Genomic DNA, 22376 nt, shown 5'->3' with positions numbered 1-22376 from the left:
TTTCAAGGTTGTAAATAAAACGAAGATTATTGGAGTACATAAGAAATTAGATTTCGATTTCAAAATTTCATGTTTAATTCAATGTGTTACTTGCTATTTATTTGTAATTATTTATTACATTTACTAGTAATGGTTTCAAAGTAAATTCAACACTTTTTTCAGTGTATACCATTTTTATGTAATTATCAATATGTGAAAAATGAGGATATATTGTAATTTATTTATTGACATAATCATTTATTTAATTATTTGTTTTAATTTATTTATCATGATATTTGTTGTATTGGCTTTGATTTTTGCTACATTTTAATAATAAAAAATTGCATTCCAATAATTTTTTTATGTAATAGAGCAACTTAATTAATAGAATAGAATCTACTGAGAATCAATATTGATAATATTATTTACAAAAAACATCTAGATGCATTATAAAATTTTTAATTTGAGAACACATTTACTAGTAATGGTTTCAAAGTAAATTCAACACTTTTTTCAGTGTATACAATTTTTATGTAATTATCAATATGTGAAAAATGAGGATATATTGTAATTTATTTATTGACATAATCATTTATTTAATTATTTGTTTTAATTTATTTATCATGATATTTGTTGTATTGGCTTTGATTTTTGCTACATTTTAATAATAAAAAATTGCATTCCAATAATTTTTTTATGTAATAGAGCAACTTAATTAATAGAATAGAATCTACTGAGAATCAATATTGATAATAATATTATTTACAAAAAACATCTAGATGCATTATAAAAATTTTAATTTGAGAACCAAATGTACTTAATCATCACAAAAATAATGTCATTAAAAATAACTTATTTGTTTTCAGAATATAATTTCTTTAATTTTATTTTGCGTTGAAATGTAATTTATTGGAATGTTAGTCAAGATGACAAAAGCTGAAAAATAGTGAGTTATAATGAATGATGAATGAATGAAATTCCAGTGACGTCAGACGTCAGTTATGCAAATATGCCTGTAAGTATCACATTAATAAAGTGACATCATGCATTATGATTGAGTGTGTCATCTACAGGGCTTTTACAGCCCCTGTTGCTGTAATGTGAAGCTTTTCTGTCAGTATCACAGACGTGCTTGAGGATGTGCTGAAGTTTCCCTCTCAGCTCTTCTCTTATTTCAGTACCGTCACCTTTCAGGACTGCTCTAATCAACTCGATGTAGAGCCGATAGGCTGAAATTGTGTTGACTTGTGCAGGGCAGCGTGTCAGCGACGGCCTCGGTGTGTTTGGACATCCGGCCTGTTTTTGTTGGCCGTGCGGAGAGCTTTTGGGAGAGAGGTGTTTCGTTTCGGTGCAGGGTGCCGCTTGATTATACTTTATTTATAGCTGCAGACAGCGAAGAGAAGCTGGTCATTGCTGAGGAGAGTAAGGGATAGAAAATCACTCATTTATATGCAGAAAGAAAATTGGTGTAGGGTTTACTTTGAAAGATTTTTATACATTTTTTTTAAACTACATTGGCTTATGCTGATCAGAGAGAAACAGCTTCTGCACATTCTTACATCTGCACATTTTCATTTTTAACAGAAATCCAGAAATGGATATAAAACAAAATAAAATGTATAATATAGAAGTATTTATAAAAGTAACATTATAAAAAGTATAAAATATATTAACAAAATTAGTATAATTTTTATAAACATTTCTTTAAACGTTGTAGGTTTTACATTTTCTATAACTTCTGTTTTATTATTTATTATTACTGAATCAACTGGACTGCATTAGGTTACAGGTTTGTTCTTTAAGGTTACATCTGCACATTTGAATAGTATTATTTTAGTATTTGTAATATTTATTTAAAAAAAAAGTTAAATTATAAAATGCCACAAAATAAAGCATATTACAATTGGTTTCAAATAATTGTTTCACTCAGAAACTTCTTATGCTATTTACAAAGAATTGCAAAGAAATGGTGAGCTTTTTTACAGTGTCTATATGCATTTATATTAAAATATTGTATAAGATTAGGATAGTAAAATGCAAAATAGTGGGATTTTCAGTGGGGGTCTCATATTTTGGACCCTGGTAATAAAAAAAAACTAACTTTTTTGCAGTTCTGCAGTTTTTTGCAGATATTTTCTCAATTGATGTGATGTCAAACAATGCGTGATAACTATTCAACTGTGTCGCTGTGATCCGTTAACGGAAGGCAATGAATTATTCATCAGTCCTGGGCTCAGAAGAACAGCTGATCATAATCCTGCCACTCTTGCATGTTCAGAAATGGCAAACGTGCACTGAAAATAAAAATGGTGTATATTTGTACATTTTAAGAGGCTATTTACCACCCATATAGCCACACCATTGCCATAAAAACTGCTAAATTGGTTTGAGTGTGTGCATGTGTAGGCTTGACTTCTTCTGCTGCTCATGCTGTTCTTCCTGCTGACTGATCAATAAGAGTCAGTTCTGCTCCTCATCCGTCTCTCATTACGTCTTTCTTCACGCCAGCCTTTTTGCTTCTACCTCATGTGAGGCATACCAGAGAAATGTATTGCAGATTTGACTTACAGTATATGTAGCAAAAATGCCCCCGGTAGAAACGCATATCTCTTTTGATATCATTTCCATTCTCTCTTTAGCCGTGATGTATCGTGTTTGAGGGCTGTCGACATGCACACACAAGTTAACTGTGCTACACATTCAGACTTTGAACAGCAGTCGATCAGCTTCAGATAAGTTATCTGAACACAGCCGTAGCAGCGTTCCTTTGAGCATCTGTGATGATGTCAGACTCCATTCATCACTGTTTAGACCTGATGATGAGGCTTTTATTCAGGACATTCTGTAATGCTGAACGGTTTACATAAATGATAACTGATTACTGATTTGTCAAAAGAGTTACAGGAATAGTTCATCTAAAACTATTTGAATGACACGAGGGAGAGTAAATGATATGAGAATTGTCGTTTTTGGGTGAACTGCCCCTTGAATTTGCTCTGTGCCATGGCACAAGGATGCATTAAATTGATCAAAAGTGACAGGAAAGACTTATAATGTTACAAAAGATTTCTGTTTCAAATAAATGCTGGTGATTTCGAACTTTCTGGTCATTAAGGAATCCTGAAAAACGTATCATGGTTTCCACAAGAATATGAAGCAGCTTAATAATATGCAGAAATGTTTCTTGAGCAGCAATCAGCATATCAGAATGGTTTCTGAAGGATCATGTGACACTGAAGACTGGAGGAATGATGCTGAAAAATCAGCCTTGCTTCACAGGAATAAACTGGCTTTTAAAACATATTCAAACAGAAAGCAATTGTTTTAAATAGTAATAATATTTCTGAATATTACTGGGTTTACGGTATTTTTTAATCAAGTAAATGCAGCCTTGGTGAGCAAAAGAGACTTCTTTCAAAAGCATTAAAACATCTTACAGACCCCCAGCTTTTGAAAGGTAGTATATATTTAGAATATATATTTTCGGTATTTCCAAAAGCAAACAAACTGGTTAGACCATTTTTAACTATAACTGCATTACTGACCTGATGAAAAATGAGAAATGTATTCTAAGCTTTGGTTGGTAAACAGTCGTTAACATGCCACTAGACATTATTATGTCCATGTCTTTTTATAACACAGAAACTCATTCATCAATCATTAACATCACTGTATTTAATACTGTCATGGAAAAATGTCAAGAAATGTTCCAGCGGTTCTGTCATTCCCGGTCTTTCTTTATCATTTTCATATATATATGACATTTCACATATATAAGTATTACATAACTGTAAAGCATAATTTCCATCATTTCATGACATTGTTTTATCATAATATTGCTGTATAACTGGAATAAATTGCTATACAATTATAATTATTAAAGGAACACTCCACTACTTTTTGAAAATAGGCTCATTTTCCAACTCCCCTAGAGTTAAACAGTTGAGTTTTACCGTTTTCGAATCCATTCAGCCGATCTCCGGGTCTGGCGGTAGCACTTTTAGCTGTAGCTTAGCATAGATCATTGAATCTGATTAGACCGTTAGCATCTCGCTCAAAAATGACCAAAGAGTTTCTATATTTTTCCTATTTAAAACTTGACTCTTCTGTAGTTACATCGTGTACTAAGACCGACGGAAAATGAAAAGTTGCGATTTTCTAGACCGATATGGGTGCAGCAGGCGCAATGATATTACGCAGCTCCTGAAAATAGTCCCCAGCACGCTCCCTGTGCAAGCAGGTGGTCACGTTGGTTATGTTGACGGAAGTTAGCCTATTTTCAGGCTCTGTGTAATATCATTAGGCCTGCTGCACCCATGGTACGGCAGCAAAGTTCCTTGAACTACAGAAGAGTCCATTTTTAAATAGGAAAAATATAGAAACTCTTTGGTAATTTTTGATCGAGATGCTAACGGTCTAATCAGATTCAATGATCTATGCTAAGCTAAGCTAAAAGTGCTACCGCCAGACCCAGAGATCGGCTGAATGGATTCGAAAACGGTAAAACTCAACTGTTTAACTCAAAAATAATGGAGTGTTCCTTTAAATGACTAGTTTTTATTTGAATTTTTAAAATGCCAACCAGGGGTGCAGATCTCATTTCAATATAATTTTTCTTCACCCCTGATGTCAGCCACTGCTTATGTATTTGATGACTAAGTGAAGTAAAGAGTGAACGGTAAATGTCACAAAAGCCTCCAGGGCTTTAAAACCCACCCTGATAAAGAGCAGTAAACACCCGGTGTTCCTAAAGCTCCAAAAAGTATTTTAGTTCAAAACTTCTGCATTTGTATCTGTTCACTCCACACTGTAAAATGAGAAGATACTGGAGACACCCTTGCGGGGGATTCCTCAGAATGCCACCCATGATGGCAGTCAAACTTGTATAAAGTAAAGTAACTTAAAAAACAATACTTGTTTTTTTCCCCCCAGCTTCTCTGGTAATATAATAAAAAATGATCAGAGGTCTCCAGTGACTGAGTTTGCAGAGAGATGTTAAGGAGATCTGAACACTGTTTTCAGCAGAACTTGCTCAATACTGCCTTGCAGTGGCTGCTCATACAGAATTATATCTACAGGATATATATTCCCATTAAAGCCAAAAATAGAAACACCAGTACTATTGACTATCCCTGGGAAAGGCCCAAACAGAAAAGGCTGACAACAAACCCTGCCCCTCTCTCCAAAAGATATAAACAATCCTTTTATTATTATAATTTCCCTGTAATATTTCATTATTCATAAAAGGTTTAAATATCAGCGTTTTGAAAGCTGGCATAAAGCATTTTATACTCTTTGATAAAATGTGCTCTCTGGAGTATGTGAAGCAGAAAGCAGTTATTTCGCGAATTTCTTCAATCTTTTGAGTCAGACGATTCAATGGCAGTTGTCAACATGTCAGTCATTACTGCAGGCCTCATGCAGTGGTATTTACCACAAAACAGAATGGATACTATGAGCAAAAGATAGAGTTGCAACCTCAAATTGTTCCAGGAGTCAAACTGTCTCGTCCAACCGTAAAAATGCCACTGAATACCAGGAGCCTCAGAAGGGTTCAGTTATCGCATATAAAATAAGATATTTCCATAAACAATCATAAACATTAACCCGATAACTTTGCTTACACATTTAAAAATAAAAAACGGTGCCAATCAAGGTAAAATAATTTTATAGCCAGGAGAGTTCCACAAAGAAACTTTCAGGTAATTTTTCAAAAATACAATACAATAAAATACATACATACATAGATAGATCCGACGGAAAATGAAAAGTTGCGATTTTCTAGACCGATATGGGTGCAGCAGGCGCAATGATATTACACAGAGCCTGAAAATAGCCCCCAGCACGCTCCCTGTGCAAGCAGGTGGTCACGTTGGTTATGTTGACGGAAGTTAGCCTATTTTCAGGCTCTGTGTAATATCATTAGGCCTGCTGCACCCATGGTACGGCAGCAAATTTCCTTGATTATTACGCCGGAATGAGAGTATAGTTCCTAGCCATATCGGCCTAGAAAATCTCAACTTTTCATTTTCTGTCGGTCTTAGTACACGATGTAACTACAGAAGAGTCAAGTTTTAAATAGGAAAAATATCGAAACTCTTTGGTCATTTTTGAGCGAGATGCTAACGGTCTAATCAGATTCAATGATCTATGCTAAGCTACAGCTAAAAGTGCTACCGCCAGACCCGGAGATCGGCTGAATGGATTCGAGAACGGTAAAACTCAACTGTTTAACTCTAGGGGAGTTGGAAAATGAGCCTATTTTCAAAAATAGTGGAGTGTTCCTTTAAGGAAATCCATTGTAAACAGCACCAATTGTCTTCAGCGTTTTTTTGTAAAAAAAAAAAAAAAGATAGATAGAAGCCTTAAAGCTGAATTCTAATCCAAAAAAAATTAAAAAAAATATTTAAAAAAAATATCTTACAGTTAGAATTGTATATAATTTCTGTGAGATTTGTGAGACTTTCTCTAGTAAGTCTGATCTTTTAGTCTGATCTGATCTTTAAAAATGACTTTAGTGTAACCTAATGTACTGTCATATTAATTAAATAATTTGGTCACACTTTATATTAGGTGGCCTTAACTACTATGTACTGAAAAAAAGTGGGACCAATAATTTTATATAATTTTTATATAAAATATATATTATAAGATATGCTATATAATATGTTAATAAAATAATACAATTTATCAAATAAAAATGCTATAAAATTGTAAAAGAAATCTGTTGAAAATAGCACCAAATATTGTCTTCAGTGTTGTTTTTGTCGAAAATAAATAGAAGCCTTAAAGCTGAATTCACCCCCCTTCACCCCAAGTCCCCCCCACCTCACTCTGTCAGAATAATTCAAGTCAAGTGTGATTGTAGTCTCTCTCTCTCTCTCTCTCACACACACACACACACACACACACACACACACACACACTGCTACACTTGTGAACACCCACTTTTTTCACCAAGAAGCGTTTTTAACTACCCAGCATTAGAGATACAGTGAGTTTGACTGCGTCTTCAGCTACTCTAAAGCCTAACGAAACACTTAACCCAGGAATAAAGAGGCGAAACTGAACAAAAGTGTGGAGCGGAGCGGCAGTTGGGGTTGTTTTTTTGGTGGTGGAGGGTCCCACGTGCCTGGGATCTGAAGGCAGCCTGTGCCCTGGCTGAACGTGGGGGATCGGTGAGCCTTTTGTTGCTTTTCCTCTTTTGTCGTGGTTGGAGCGTTCGTCATCAGTATGGAGGAGATGATGCATGTGCTGGAGGAGAGCTTTGTTTGGGGGAAGCATGGGGTTTTGTTTTTGACTGTCGGACTCGTATTTGCATTCATGCATTTGGCAGATGCTTTCATGCTGCTTGCATTGCATTCAAGGTATACATTTAATTATGATTAGTTGAGCTTATCAGAGTTACTTTAACACATGCAATGGCTGGAGTCTCTGTTTTTGTGTGTATTTTAGGGCATTCATACATGCAGTGACCAACCGTTGGCATGTAGATTGTATTTGAATGTGCTTGTATTATTTAATACTGTCTCATATAATTTGAAATGAGATAAAGATAGTATTTAATGGCAAGATAAAGTTGCCTTACTTATTTGAAGACATTTTAATGTGATCTAAATATAGAAAGTGATTAAAGTTTATGATCTTAAATAATGTGGCATGTTTTATGCATTTGTGATGCAATGTTTTGAGTGTTGCTATGATCTAAGTCAACAGTTTAGGATACCCAACCACTTTTACAGTTCTTTTGTCTGATGTGCCAAATAGAATCATGTGCAATGATTAAAACGCCGCCCACTGCCGCCACGTCAGTTTGAATGGATTAACTGGACATGCTGCCCAAATTGAGGCCATTTTGCCAAACTGTTTTTGAGCAACTTGCACAATCATTTCTTTAACCCTGTAAAGTTTTTAGACAAAATGGCTTTAGACAAAATATTTTTTAAAAGCTGCATATATATATATATTTTTTTGTATTTGATACATCAGGCTTTTATGTCTCATATATGTTGCAGAAGAGAATTTAGAGCTCAAACTCAAGAAAAAAAGACCTCAGGTTTATTAAGAGGCTCAAACTGAGCAAAAGTATGCAATTTTGTGCAGATGCTGATATTTATGTAACCAAAAAGTTAGAAATTCTGGTTGTAATATAAATCAATGAGATCATTATAACAGTATAGCAGATACTTACATAAAATCTTTATCATAAAAGCTTTGTAGTTTTAAAACATATAATGCAATGCAATACATGCATATACATGCATATAATATTGCATGCAGTGCAATGCAATACAATACACGATGATGAGAGATGAACAAATAAATAGAAAACATGATTTTTCTATTTAAAGGGGTCATATGATTTTGCTAAAAAGAACATTATTTTATGTATTTGGTGTAATGAAATGTGTTTATGCGGTTTAAGGTTAAAAAAACACATTATTTTCCACATACTGTACATTATTGTTTCTCCTCTATGCCCCGCCTTTCTGAAACGCATTGATTTTTACAAAGCTCATCGTTCTGAAAAGTGAGGTGGGCTGTGATTTGCCAGCTATCCAGTGCGTTGTGATTGGCCGAATACCTCAAGCGTGTGACGGAAATGTTACGCCTCTTCCATACTGTGATGATGCCCTGTCTGGCCGGAGCGACGAGACAAAAACATTAAAACCCATTAAAAACGAGGCATTCGTTGCATCCAGTGGGGACATAATTACGGATTATAATGACTTATATTGTCTTTTTACGCGTTGCATCGCACCGCGTAAACATAAAACCATGTCTGCGTTTGTGATCGGAGGAATGACAAAGAACAAGCGCTACTCTACACTGCTCAAAACTCGCGTTTGAATCATCAGTGGCAAATTCTTTAAATATGAAAACTTACTTACTTAGTCTGTGAGTCAGAACAGCCGGCATTGTAGTCTACTCTCCCAGGATCAGGAAACAGTCCTCCATAAAATGCGCTGCACACATCTGAATATTTGGGTTGAACTGTTCTGGAACAGTGTTGTAAATACAACTTAACCATTGATTTCTAGTCATGTCCTCTTTTGGAAGGCCAAACATAGTAGTTTCGCTTTCACAATGAAACACACAGTGTCACACACAGCGGGCTTGAGTGAGGAATGGCCGGCGAATTCAACGAAGTAATGTCCGGCGGGCTTGTGGCAACCACATGTGACGACCCCGGGCTGGACTCCGCTTCATCCACGGTGAAAGCTGATCCGGCGATCCACAATGCGAAGTTGATGTATTTCCTCAGCGACCAGCACGGATCAGCTCCAGGCATGACGAAGCGGATATCGTCCTCTTTTGGAAGGCCAAACAAAGTAGTTTTGCTTTCACACCGAAACACAGCGCCTTCACGACATGGCGGCTGCAACAATACTACAGCGAGAATAAAAGTTATGCCTTCTTTCTTTGCGTGAACATTTGGGCGGTGTTATGCAAAGCTTGCCACATCGTGACGTAGATATGTGGGGGCGTGTTAGAACGAGCCGTTTTAGGTAGGTGTGGCTGACTCTTAACTTTTATAAAGAATATCTCTTTGGATTTGAGACTTTAGTCTTTGCAACTTTACAGATCTTCTTTATGCACCAAGAGCTTGTAACACTTCAAAGAGAAAGGAAAAATTGAAATCGCATCATATGACCCCTTTAAAAGAAAAGGATTTATGGATAGTTAAATAAACCAAAGATGCTTCAGTCCATAAAGTGTTCATCTTGAAGAATTACCGTAACACTTTACAATAAGGTTCCATTTGTTAACGTTCGTTTGTTAACGTTAATATTATTTAATGGACCTGAGCTAACATGAACTTACAATGAACAGTTGTAGTTTTATTAACTAATGTTAACAAAGATTAATACATTCTGTAACAATGCATTGCTCAATGGTAGCTAATGCATTAAATATAGTTAACAAATGGAACATTACTGTAAAGTGTTACCATCATTACTAACAATATTCGTAAGTTATTCTTGCATTTACTTTATAAAAATTAGTAAAGATTTCACAGCAAAAAGACACGTGAACCACAATCTGAAGGTGGACGTTTGAACAGTGATAAAAAGGCTTTGTGATACTATCAATCAGATGACAGAAAGGATTGTGTGCAACATGTACATCACTTAAAGGCCTTATTTGTGTATAGATTAAGATGTCTTTGTTGTTAATTTTGGTGCATTTATGCCGTACGTCATTGTTTTTGTCTCTCTGAACTGTGTTCACATTTATTGGTTTCAGTTGACACAATCATTATTCAGCCCCCCTTCCGGTGTCTTAATAAATAACTGGAGGCCCTTAAATCAGAACGTCTCTTCTTGTCAGGTCTGAATAATGGCATGACATCATCATGGCTCGCCTATAATTTTATTATCATTGCAAACACTCAGAAGTCACTTGAGTCATTTGTCAATGTCGTTTTTGTTCGTTTTGCTAGTATGCTGTGTTTGTTTCCAGGCATAATGTGGCCAGATATAAAGTGGCCGTGGGATTTAATCATACTGAATCATTGTGTATGATCAGATGACACCTTTGTGTTGAAAGTCTGGACTTTTGGTGGCTATTCTTTAAGTGAGAATATAATAAACAGAATATCAGAATATAGACATATATACATACAGAAGAATATACAAAATCACATAGATCTCTACATTACTATTTAGTCACATTAGCATGTTATTGAATGTTTTGTACAGGCAAAAATGACAGTTTAATTAAGTTTCCTTCGACAGATTCAATTAGGTATTGTCTGGGTTTAGATAAACACAAAACAATATAACTTACAAGCCATTACTATTGCAAATATTCCCTGTGTTGTATATGAACCCGCAGCGACATGCTTTGTCAGACAGCGTCTCTGTTTTAAATCAGTTGAAATGATGGTCTTTATCATGAATCGCCACTCCCAGAAATATTTGGTTAGTGGATGAACTATATTGGTTTAAAATAACCTTGCCGATCCATGAGAGCGTGCATGTCCAGAACAACAGATCTAGTTTCCACTTGATTGCTAAAAGATTCCTCCAGGGCTGTTTTAGGCTCCACATTGTTTTCTTTTTGTCAGTGATTTAGCAATGGCAAAGTAACCAAATTACATTTTTAATATTGAAGAGGCTACTTGGGTTGGTAGTCAGCGACAGGGAACCCATTATGGACATCTGTGCAAGTTTTTAAATTAGTCTTAAATGCACAGAAAACTAAATTCATGCCTAACACAAAACAAAAGACTTCACTTTTCATGCTTTTTGGACTATGAACAAAATGAACATTTGCTGAAAATGTACTCACCCTCAGGCCATTCAAGATGTAGATGAGTTTATTTGTTCATAAAAATAGATTTGGAGAAATGTAGCATTCCATCACTTGTTCACCAGTGGATCCTCTGCAGTGAATGGGTGCCGTCAGAATGAGAGTCCAAACAGCTGATAAAAGCATCACAATAATCCACACCACTCCAGTACATCGAAAAGCTGCGTGTTTGTAAGAAACAAATCCAGACATTTCCAAGACGTTTTTAACTTCAACTTTATTGCTCCTGGTTAGTACTGGGCACTAAATGTTTTTTTTGTTTTTTTTAGGATTCTGACTTAACGTTATCACATTTTCCCCCCTGATTGTGCCTTTATATGAATACACCCATTCACTGCAGAGCATCCAATGCATTTTATGGTGACCTATTCTTTTAAATTACTAAATGCATGGTCCAACTTGACATATTGATGTTTTAAATGTATTTAACAAGTCAAGTCAAGTCACCTTTATTTATATAGCGCTTTTAACAATACAGATTGTGACAAAGCAACTGAACAGCATTAATTAGGAAAATAGTGTCAATAATGCAAATTGCAATTGCAATAATGCAATAATTAACAAAGCATCATTTTCGTGTAGGAGGTCCTGTTAGGTTGGTATAGAGGGTAAAATACTTTACTTCTCTGGCAGCCATATCACCTTGTAGCCCAAGACTGGTTGCCCACTGAAGCTAAGCAGGGCTGAGCCTGGTCAGTACCTGGATGGGAGACCTCCTGAGAAAACTAGGTTGCTGCTGGCAGAGGTGTTAGTGAAGCCAGCAGGGGGTGCTCACCCTGTGGGTCCTAACGCCCCAGTGTAGTGACGGGGACACTATACTGTCAACAAGCACCGTCCTTCGGATGAGACGTTAAACCGAGGTCCTGACTCTCTGTGGTCATTAAAAATCCTAGGATGTCTTTCGAAAAGAGTAGAGGTGTGACCTCGGCATCCTGGCCAAATTTGCCCATTGGCCTCTGATCATCATGGCCTCCTAACAATCCCCATATCTACTGATTGGCTTCATCACTCTGTCTCCTCTCCACCAATAAGCTGGTGTGTGGTGGGCGTTCTGGTGCACTATGGCTGCCGTCGCATCATCCAGGTGGATGCTGCACACTGGTGGTGGATGAGGAGATACCCCCTGACAATGTAAAGCGCTTTGAGTGCCTAGAAAAGCACTATATAAATGTAATGAATTATTATTGTTATTCTTGGTAAGTTTTTGCACAATAGTGCTTATGTTCTCATCACTTTTGTAATTTTCTCTTTTCTGCAGTACATGGTGAATTTCATTTGTTAGCTTCAGTCCTGCTCTGCCAAATCTCACAGCATGTCGGGTGCCTACGATGAGTCCGCCATGTCCGACGAGACCACGGACAGTTTCTGGGAGGTCAGGCTCAAAATCTTACTACATGTTGTTTTTGAATATTATTAATCACACATATCTCATTTGTCCAGGCATGAACAGGCAACTACGGCTGTGAAGCGCTGGTGGTTGATTAGATGCCGAACATGCTTTTAGCGATTGTCACGTGATGTTTTATCATATTGACTAATCGACTTTCAGTGATGTGGAAGTGTGTCATTCAGCCAAAGGGAACCAAACATTATATTGATCAGCATGGTATTAACATAGTAAAACTGTGTCATTGTTGTTGATTTATCTGCCATAAATTATAGAGCAGACTCTAGTAAGATCCCATTCACTTTCTCCACAGAGAAATCTATTTTGAACAGATAATATAAAGCTTTCAAGCCAGACCTAGCGTGAGGTTTGAGTTTGTTACAAGCAAGTAAATATCATTTTGACACCATATAAAAATGTGTTTGATAGAATACAATTTCTGGCATAATCCTAAAAGAGATCTTCCAAATTACGTAATTAAGTATCCCGATGCTCTTAAACTATGTAATTATAAAATATATTATATTTAATTAAAATTTATCAAATAAATAATTACACCTAAAATGTATATATATATATAATTTAGATATATTAAGAATTAATTTTATGTTTTATTTTTTATATAATTTATATTTTTGTTTTATTGTTTGTTTAAGAAGATGGGCTATGTCTATACTGTTATACTACTCTTACTATCGCTGTAGTATATAGTATGCATACGGCACACACTATGCAATTTCATATTTATAATTTGTATGTATTTTTTTTATATTAGTTATATAATTTTTTCATGATATATCATGTATAGTATTATGTAATAAATATATATACTACAAGTATATTATACATATACAGTATATATATAACAATATAAAACTATTGAGAGAACAATTTTTTTGATGATTTTAATATACTTTTTTCATTTCAAAACCAAATTTTATTGGTTGGGTAAATTAATTAGATTTATTTGTATTATTATTTTAGATTAGATTACATTTTTGTAGATTACATTTGTTTGTTGTATGTTTTTTTTTTATCCATGTGGAACCAAGGACACTGAAGAAGTGGACAGTCACGGTTTTCTATTGAATTACAGATCATTTAGCTCTAATGCTTTACTGCTGCCCTGTCCGTGACTTGACCTATTTCAGAATGCATCCATGTTTCTCAGGTTGGGAACTACAAGCGTACAGTAAAGCGAATCGAGGATGGCCATCGACTCTGCAATGACATGATGAGTTGCATCCAGGAGCGTGCCAAGATCGAGAAGGCCTATGCGCAGCAGCTCACCGACTGGTCCAAGAGGTGGAGGCAGCTGGTGGAGAGAGGTGCTGAATGATTGATGATGTGGCCATGGAGAACCGTGTTTGTGCAGAAATCCTTGAATAGATTTAAAGCGACAATCTTAAAAGCAAATATTTTGTTGATTCTTAAGCTAAATAAACTTCTCTTTCGCCCTAGCTTTCTCACTCAATCAATTTGAATGCGTTGTTTATTGCCGCTCGCAGGGCCGCAGTACGGGACTTTGGAGAGAGCCTGGGTCGCTCTGATGACAGAAGCAGAAAAGGTGAGCGACTTGCACCAGGAGGTGAAAAATAACCTGCTGAACGAGGACTTAGAAAAGGTGAAGAACTGGCAGAAAGAGGCCTACCACAAACAAATGATGGGCGGCTTCAAAGAAACCAAAGAGGCAGAAGAGGGTTTCCGGAAAGCCCAGAAACCTTGGGCCAAAAAACTCAAAGAGGTGAGGAGACAGAGCTTTGTGGCACTTTCTCTTTTAAATATGCAATGTGCAATGATGTTCTTTTGAACTTTGTATTTTTCAAAGAATCCTGGTAAATAAAATGCATCATGGTTTCCACAAAAATATGAAGCAGCACAACTGTTTCAACATTGATGATAATCAGAAATGTTCCTTGAGCAGCAAATGGCATTTTAGAATGATTTCTGAAGGATCATGTAACACTGAAGACTGGAGTAATGATGCTGAAAATTCAACTTTGCATCACAGGAATAAATTACATTTTAAAATATATTAAAATAGAAAACAGTCTGTTAAATTGTAATAATATTTCACAATATTACTGTTGTTATCCATTTTTATAAATGCAACATTGGTGAGAAAAAAAGAGACATCTTTCAAAACCCAAACCCCCACTTTTGAACATTAGTGTGCACATTTAAAATGTACAGTTTTTAAAGGCACACCAAGTAATATTTCCAATCAAAAACATAAATATTACTTTCAAAAAATGTCTTGTGAAAAAAAAAATCAGCTTCTTCTTTTTGTGACCTGAAGTGAAATCCCATAAATGCTGATGAATTAGAGGCAATTTGGAATGTAAATAGTGTTCATACTGTGCACAGTGTGCATATTTTCTGTATGCATGGAATACTAGAGTATATTTGCCCAAATGTGTAGTGTACAACAGAACAATGTGTGGGACAGCTATATCCCAGAATGCAATGTGCGCAACTTTACATTGCATTTTTCGAGTGACAATGGAAACGGAATCAATATCAACAAAATATTAGATTTAAACATGCAAAATAAAACATGAATTAAACACGTAATGCACGGCGGCATACTACTCTTTGAAATGTTTGTCGTTAAGTAATGTGTTCTGTTTCACATACGCAGCAAGCAGCGCACTAGACTAGCACTAGTCTACTGCAAATATAGCCATAGACAAAGACTGACTTAATGCACCTTTATTGTTATGTCCTGACTTGGAACTACAAGACATTTTGGACATATCTTTGCTCAAATCTACAAACAATTGCCTTAAACTGCTTATGCTTATCAAGTTCATCTTATCTTCAATCTGCAGTTGGAAACAGCAAAGAAAGCGTACCACATGGCCTGCAAAGAAGAAAAAATTGCATCCACAAGGGAGGCCAATAGCAAAGGAGAGGCATCAGTCACATCAGATCAGCAAAAAAAACTCCAGGAGAAGCTGGACAAGTGCAAAAACGACGTTCAAAAGGTCAGGCAAGGAAATAATGCATATTATGCACAACATGCATTTTTAATAACAATTTCATAGCATAAGCAAACCAAAAGTTATGTTTACCGCTCATGCACTTACATTGAAAGTCTACGGAACAACTGGGACATTCCTTTAAATTGTGTGAATGGCTTAAATTATTGTAAATATTTGGTTTTGTATTTTAGCAGTATCCATAAAATGTTGGCCTGCCGGCCTGGTTTCTTTCGATATGTATTTTATGTAAAATTCCTGTTGCACTTTATGTGACATTTCTTTCACCCGTCTGTTAACAAAAAAATCAGCTTTTAAAGTTCAACACAATAGAAGCAACAGACGGCAGCGAATGGAAATGTCCTCGAGCAATTTCATCCGCTATTCATTACACCAGCAGGTCCGACTCCCCAGAGCTTCCTTTCATATTACTACTCTGCCTTTGGAAAACTTAATGGGAAACAACACAGGGCCGTTCAATAAATGGCCCTCTAACGCACTGTGCAGTCAATTCATTAACCTTTAACCTAACCCAGCATCCATTACAAGCACTTAACCCAGAGTCCCAGAGGAATCAGCTGAGCCACAGTACAACAATAGACAAGTTGGACAGTTGAGTGACGGCTGTAGTTATCTATGAAACCATCCCATGTGCATTTATAAAACCAGCCCATATAATGATATGAGTCAATTATGATAATGTATGCATGCTGTTGCAAGTAAATGCAGGTTTACTCATGTTTCACCCCAAAATCAAAAGCTGTCTTTCAAAACAAAATATTTAAGATAATTACCTTACCTTTCTTTATTATTATTATTATTTGTTGTTGTTGTTCTTGTTTTACAATAATGAGAATTTGTGAAAATCGTCATTAAAATAGCACACAATATATATGAAAAATCGTAATTGTCCTAAAATAGTTTTATTTCTTATGAAATATATTTGCCTAAAAAGGGTTTTGCATTTTGTCATTATTTTCATGACACTTAATCACATTTCCCTGACAAATATTAATTATTTCAATGTGTCTAAAAATTGCCTTATTTCTTATTTTATATATATATACACCTAAATTTACTATTTCATTTTTTTTTCTTTGCAGTCCACTTATAATATTGCGGTTTTGTGTACCAAACATGACAATTTTTTGTCCTCTCTGGCCCATGAACTGGGTCAGAATTGAACTTTTAGAACTTTATGCAAATACTCTGTTATGATTGGCTCACCTCTTCACATTTGCATAAATGAGGCATCTCATATGCAGCAAGTCAGAGGATTTAAGATGCTGTTTGTTTTGTGTTTCAGGCCAAAGAGAAATACGAGAAGAGCCTTGATGAGCTCAGCAAGTGCACGCCGCAGTACATGGAGAACATGGAGGTGGTGTTTGAGCAGTGCCAGCAGTTTGAGGAGAAGAGGCTGAACTTCCTCCGGGAAGTGCTTCTGGATATCAAACGCCATCTTAACCTCACCGAGAGCCAAAGGTAAGCTTCAAATCACCTGAACCTGGTGGTCTGAAGTCTTTGTCTTTTTATGAACATAATATATTCATAAACATACTTGATTTCTGGTTTTTGAGGTCATCTATATGCTAGTGTCCTGTTGAGGAATGAAACTTTGAGCAGATTCAAAAGTTTGGGGTCAGTAAGATATATATATATATGATTTTTTTTTTTTAAGACATTAATATTTTTAGTCAGCAATGATGCATTCAATTAATAAGTAACAGTAAAGGTATTATTCATAATAATACAAAAGATTTCTGTTATGAAATGTATTCTGAAATAATAAATATTACTTGAGCTACAAATCAACATATTGAAATGATTTCTGAAGGATCATGTGACACTGAACACTGGAGTAATGATGCTGAAAATTCAGCTTTGCATCACAGGAATAAATTTTACAATATATTTAAATAGAAAACAGTCCTATTTCATTTTAATAATACTTAACAATATTACAGTTTGTACTGTAATTTTTGATCAAATAAATGCAGCCTTGGTGAGCAGAACATACTTTCAAAGACACAATGAAAAAATCTTCCCAACCCCAAACCTATATGTATATACAGTATATGCACACACACACACACACACACACACACACACACATATTACATATTATATAGACTTTTTTCATTAAAAATCATACCGACCCCAAACTATATAATTTATAAGTTGCAGTCTTCCTCTAAATATTTATGCTGGCCCATATACAAAATTCACAAATTATAATTTTAATAGCCTTTCAATGCCCTGCCCCAACTTCCTATTGAAATAGGAAATACGTGAATATATAAGAAAATTGCATTTACCAAACCAGCCATCAGTCTCTTAATAATCTCGTTAATTCAATCTCTACAGCTATGCTGCAGTCTACAGGGAACTAGAGCGAACCATCGCCTCAGCCAGTGCTCAAGAAGACCTCAAGTTGTTCAGCAACGTCCACGGGCCAGGCATGCACATGAACTGGCCACAGTTTGAGGTAAAGTCTGTATGTGGGATCTGTGAGGATGTGCAACACCACATATCTGGTGCTAGTTACTGAATATCACTCATAATCCATCCTGTCTCTGGATCAGGAGTTCAACCCAGAGCTGAGCCACTCCATTAATAAGAAAGAGAAGGTGAAGAGGAACCATGATGGAGTCACGCTGACTCAAGTCACACATGGTGTAGATCAGGGCACACCGCAGACTGCAAACCGGGGCAGGTACTGATGCTTTTGTGCTATTGAAGCTCTTTGTTAATGTTTTCATCTACGAAGAAACTAACTTGAGCTTCTCTCATCTGGTTGTGCTCCTCAGCGTGAGCAGTTCTGAGAAGAACCAGCAGTGTTCTGCCGAATGGTCCGATGACGAGCAGCCGCCTGCGGCTCAACCAGCCAGCGAAACAAATGGCGGTGGAAATCAGTTCCAAGAGGAGAGTAAAGGAGTGCGAGTGAGAGCGCTGTATGACTACGAGGGCCAAGAACAAGATGAGCTCACATTTAAAGCAGGTGAGAATCACAAATCAAAACCTAGGGGAACCATACTGCCCTTCAGAAGTTTGGGACTGGTAAGATTTTTAAATGTTTTTGAAAGAAGTCTCACCAAGGCTGCATTTATGTGATTAAAATGCAGTAAAAAACTGTAAAATTGTGAAATATTATTACAATTTAAAATAAGGCTTTTCTATGGTTATATATTTAAAAAAATTTAATTTATTCCTGTGATCAAAGCTGAATTTTCAGCATCATTACTCCAGTCTTCAGTGTTACATGTTTCTTCAGAAATCATTCTAATATGCTGATTTGCTTCGCAAGAGAATGCTTATTATCATCATCAATGTTGAAAATAGTTGTGTTGCTTCATATTTTTGTGAAAACCTTCTCTGATGAATAGAAAGTTCAAAAGAACAGCATTTATTTGAAATAGAAATATTTTTTATTTTTTATATTGTTTATATTTTATATGAAAATGTTATAGCCTACAATTTATGTTCTATAAATGTTTTCAAAAAAATTCAATTTTGGTTGTGGGAATGTTAAACTGTACCTGTTTTCTTACTGTGAGTAAAATGTTATATAAATATCTCAAAACATTTTTTAATATTCGAATAGTGAGCTGTGTTATGATGTATATTATAATGTACACTTGCCAGAATAAATAAATGAACATTAAATATAATTTTATAATTATAATTTTATTGTGTGAAAAGAAAATTCAAGAGACATGAAACTACCACAGCTACTAGAAAATCTGTGTTTGATCCTTAAAATCTAGATCTAAGTCTAGTCTTTTTTATGAATATAAAGCATTCATAAACATAGTTTCTGTTTATATGTTCTATATGCCAGTGAACTGCTGATGAACTCAATTTTAGCTGATTTTTTAAAATAACTATACTTTTAATCAGCAGGCATGCATTAAATTGATTGAAAGTGACAGTAAGGACATTTATAATGTTTAAATGGACTCTATTTAAAAAAAATTATAATTATGCATTTTTAAATTGTAATAATATTTCACAATTTTACTGGTTTTTACTGCATTTTAATCACATAAATGCTTTTTATTCATCAAAGAACCCTGAAAAAAATGGATCAAAAGACAAGAGGCATGAAACTAGCACAGTTACTACAAGATCAGTGTTTTATTCTTAAAAATGCCCATCTTTGCATTTTATCTGCTCATATTAACCATAGGTCCATATGTTTTCTCAGGAGAAGAGCTGACCAAACTGGAGGATGAGGACGACCAGGGTTGGTGCAGAGGCCGGTTGGACAGCGGTCAGCTAGGCTTGTACCCAGCTAACTACGTCGAGCCCGTTTAGTTGCCTTGTGCAGTGAAGAAGGCCTTAAAGACTTTACCCCGCACTGCTCGAATGCGAGATTTCAGAGAAATTACAATTTCTTTGCCTGATTGACTTGCTGAGAAGCTTCACGCAGCATTTCCGTAATACCATAACGAATAAAACCTACAGTATCCAAAACACATATCGTACCCCAGCGAGAGCAGGGAATGATTCTGTGCGTCTATGTAGCCATGTTCAGTATGAATTATTGTGCTGCTGACATGTGTTCGCGTATGGTCTCCTGTAACAATATTAATGTGAAGCCTAGCATAGCGAGAATCAGCTATGCAATGTGTATACTAGACTTTTATTTTGAAGTGGAGGTTCTGTGTTAAACCTAGTGGCCCTTTCTCCTGTATCAACAGGAAACGGCATTTTCAATCTATTTCGCGTACATAATTTGAGGTATTTATGGATATTCAATGAGAAAAATGTAGAGCGGGATTTGCTTTTATGCTAATTGGATGTGAAAAGAGGGTGTTACATACTAGAATGGATCCATGTGGTTGAGGGGTGGGGCTTGATGACATCATTCAATAAGGAGAGTTGTTGTAGAGGCGGAGCATTTGTATTTTTTTAACATATTTTTCTCGATGAATTGTGCACAATAAGACCAGAAACGTGTGTAAATAGGGTCAGTTTTGCTTTAATGCGTCATGATTTTTTTCCAAGTGTAAATAATGCCACGAAACACCTTAAATTCACTTTTCTTTGTTTTGTTTTTTATCGTTTCTTCTTATTTTTTTAAACCTATTTTTAAAAAATTGTGAGCAAAGAACAAATTATAAGCTTTCACTTAAAAGAGTGCAGAACTTGGGAGAAGTGTCGAGAAACTTTTTTTTTTTTTTTTTTTTTTTTTTTTTTTTTTTGATATCCTTATCTTAAAGGACTGCTGGTTGAAGTTTTTGGATTTATTGATACAAATTCAGAATTTTTGAGCTTGTTTATGAGACTGGGAGTGTCTTTTAACATGCGATCCATAACTGATTCAGTGGGCAAACTCCTTACTGTAGCACAACAATGTTCATAATAATCTATGGTGATTTCTTTTGTCATGTTTTTAGCTTCGCTCAGGCTCAGCTGATATGGATTGTGGATGGAGGAGGTTATGTATATATACTGTATGTTTAGACTGGACTGATGTGTTTTACTCTTCGTGTCAGTGTAGTAACTGTTCCATTCAAGTTCACAATAAAAAACCTCATAAATCTGAGACCAATGCAAATGAGTGAAATACAAAGCTTTGGGTCACCACTAGAGGTCAGGATTGCAGAAGTCCTTTACTGGTCTGATTATAGTGTCCAATAATCTAGAGGAAATCGGTCATATTTCGCCTCAAAATTGATAGCTAGTAAAATAAGAAGTAATATATTTCTTAAAGAAAATGAAGCTTTTTAGATTTTATTAATTGCTATTTTTCATAAAAAATATAATTATTCATAAAAATACAAAAAAGGTATTAGAATAAAAATATTGAAATTATGAAATTGTATGTAAATTGTATACATTGAATAAATGTATGTATAATATTTAGTCTGAAAATTGTCTTAATTGTATTTACATCTCAGCAGAAAAATCTCAAATGTAACAAACTCAAAATAAGTAATATTAGAAGAAAATAATGAAATTATATATGTAATATTATATAATAATACATTATATAATATTTAATAAAAATCTTAATTATATTTGCATCTCAAAGCAAAAAAATCATGGTGTTAAGAATTTGGATGGAGTATTAATTGTCACGGAAGTCAAAAAATAAAGCAAAATAAACATTCTTTTATATCTTAAAGTGCCCCTATTATATATTTTTGAAAATTACCTTTCATGCAGTATGTAACAGCTCTAAGTGGATGAAAACATCCTGCAAAGTTTTAAATCTGAAAGTGCACCGTGTATAAAGTTATTGTCTCTCAAAAGAAAGAGTCGACTCTGAATCATTGAAACGAGTCGTTTTTAAAACGAATCCCACACGTTTCATGTTGAAGTCAACATGAAACATTAGCATATTGCCCGTCCACTTGTTGGTCTTTTTGTGTTGGTTTGAATGAAAATGCAAATTCATTCTTTGCCACTAGGTGCTGCTTTTGGAGCGGTAAAAATAGCGGTTTCCCCGGTAACACTGTACACAAAGCAGCACTGCGTTCACAAACGCTGCTTTATCAGGCGTTACAGACATGATGAAATTAAACTGAGACCAATCAGACCAATCACCGCAGATTAGCGTCACGCAAAGAAGGGGTTTGGAAAAATGAATCGTTAAGCGAATCGTCTGGGAGTCGTTGAGCAAATAAGGTAAAAAATAAATGCATATTATAAGAAAATGAAAGTGTTTTTTGACCTTGCATGCATGTCAACCTTTTGTTGGGGACTCC

The 22376-nt window shown here is 35.3% G+C and overlaps 1 protein-coding gene across 3 annotated transcripts in view; it reads left to right on the top strand.

The window, feature by feature from the left end:
- pacsin1b (protein kinase C and casein kinase substrate in neurons 1b) overlaps window positions 1-21211 on the top strand; it is a 32092-nt gene extending 10881 nt beyond the window's left edge. For 2 of the 3 annotated variants that reach the window (XM_016285798.1, XM_016285800.1), the window contains exons 2-10: window positions 12554-12667; window positions 13854-14010; window positions 14191-14426; window positions 15514-15669; window positions 16970-17145; window positions 18028-18148; window positions 18246-18376; window positions 18471-18661; window positions 19868-21211. In XM_016285798.1, coding sequence (XP_016141284.1) covers window positions 12608-12667; window positions 13854-14010; window positions 14191-14426; window positions 15514-15669; window positions 16970-17145; window positions 18028-18148; window positions 18246-18376; window positions 18471-18661; window positions 19868-19977 — 1338 coding nt within the window. In that variant the 5' untranslated portion in view covers window positions 12554-12607 and the 3' untranslated portion in view covers window positions 19978-21211. Of the gene's footprint in view, window positions 1-6893; window positions 7158-12553; window positions 12668-13853; window positions 14011-14190; window positions 14427-15513; window positions 15670-16969; window positions 17146-18027; window positions 18149-18245; window positions 18377-18470; window positions 18662-19867 lie in introns of those variants that run through there. The other variant, XM_016285801.1, reaches the window with a different exon arrangement.
- Window positions 21212-22376: the final 1165 nt, after the last annotated feature.

Source organism: Sinocyclocheilus grahami, unplaced genomic scaffold, assembly GCF_001515645.1.
Source record: "Sinocyclocheilus grahami isolate Dianchi unplaced genomic scaffold, SAMN03320097.WGS_v1.1 scaffold202.1, whole genome shotgun sequence".
In the NCBI taxonomy this organism is placed as follows: domain Eukaryota; kingdom Metazoa; phylum Chordata; class Actinopteri; order Cypriniformes; family Cyprinidae; genus Sinocyclocheilus; species Sinocyclocheilus grahami.
Note: the sequence above shows the minus strand (reverse complement) of the source record. Positions and strands in the feature narration are given on the sequence as shown.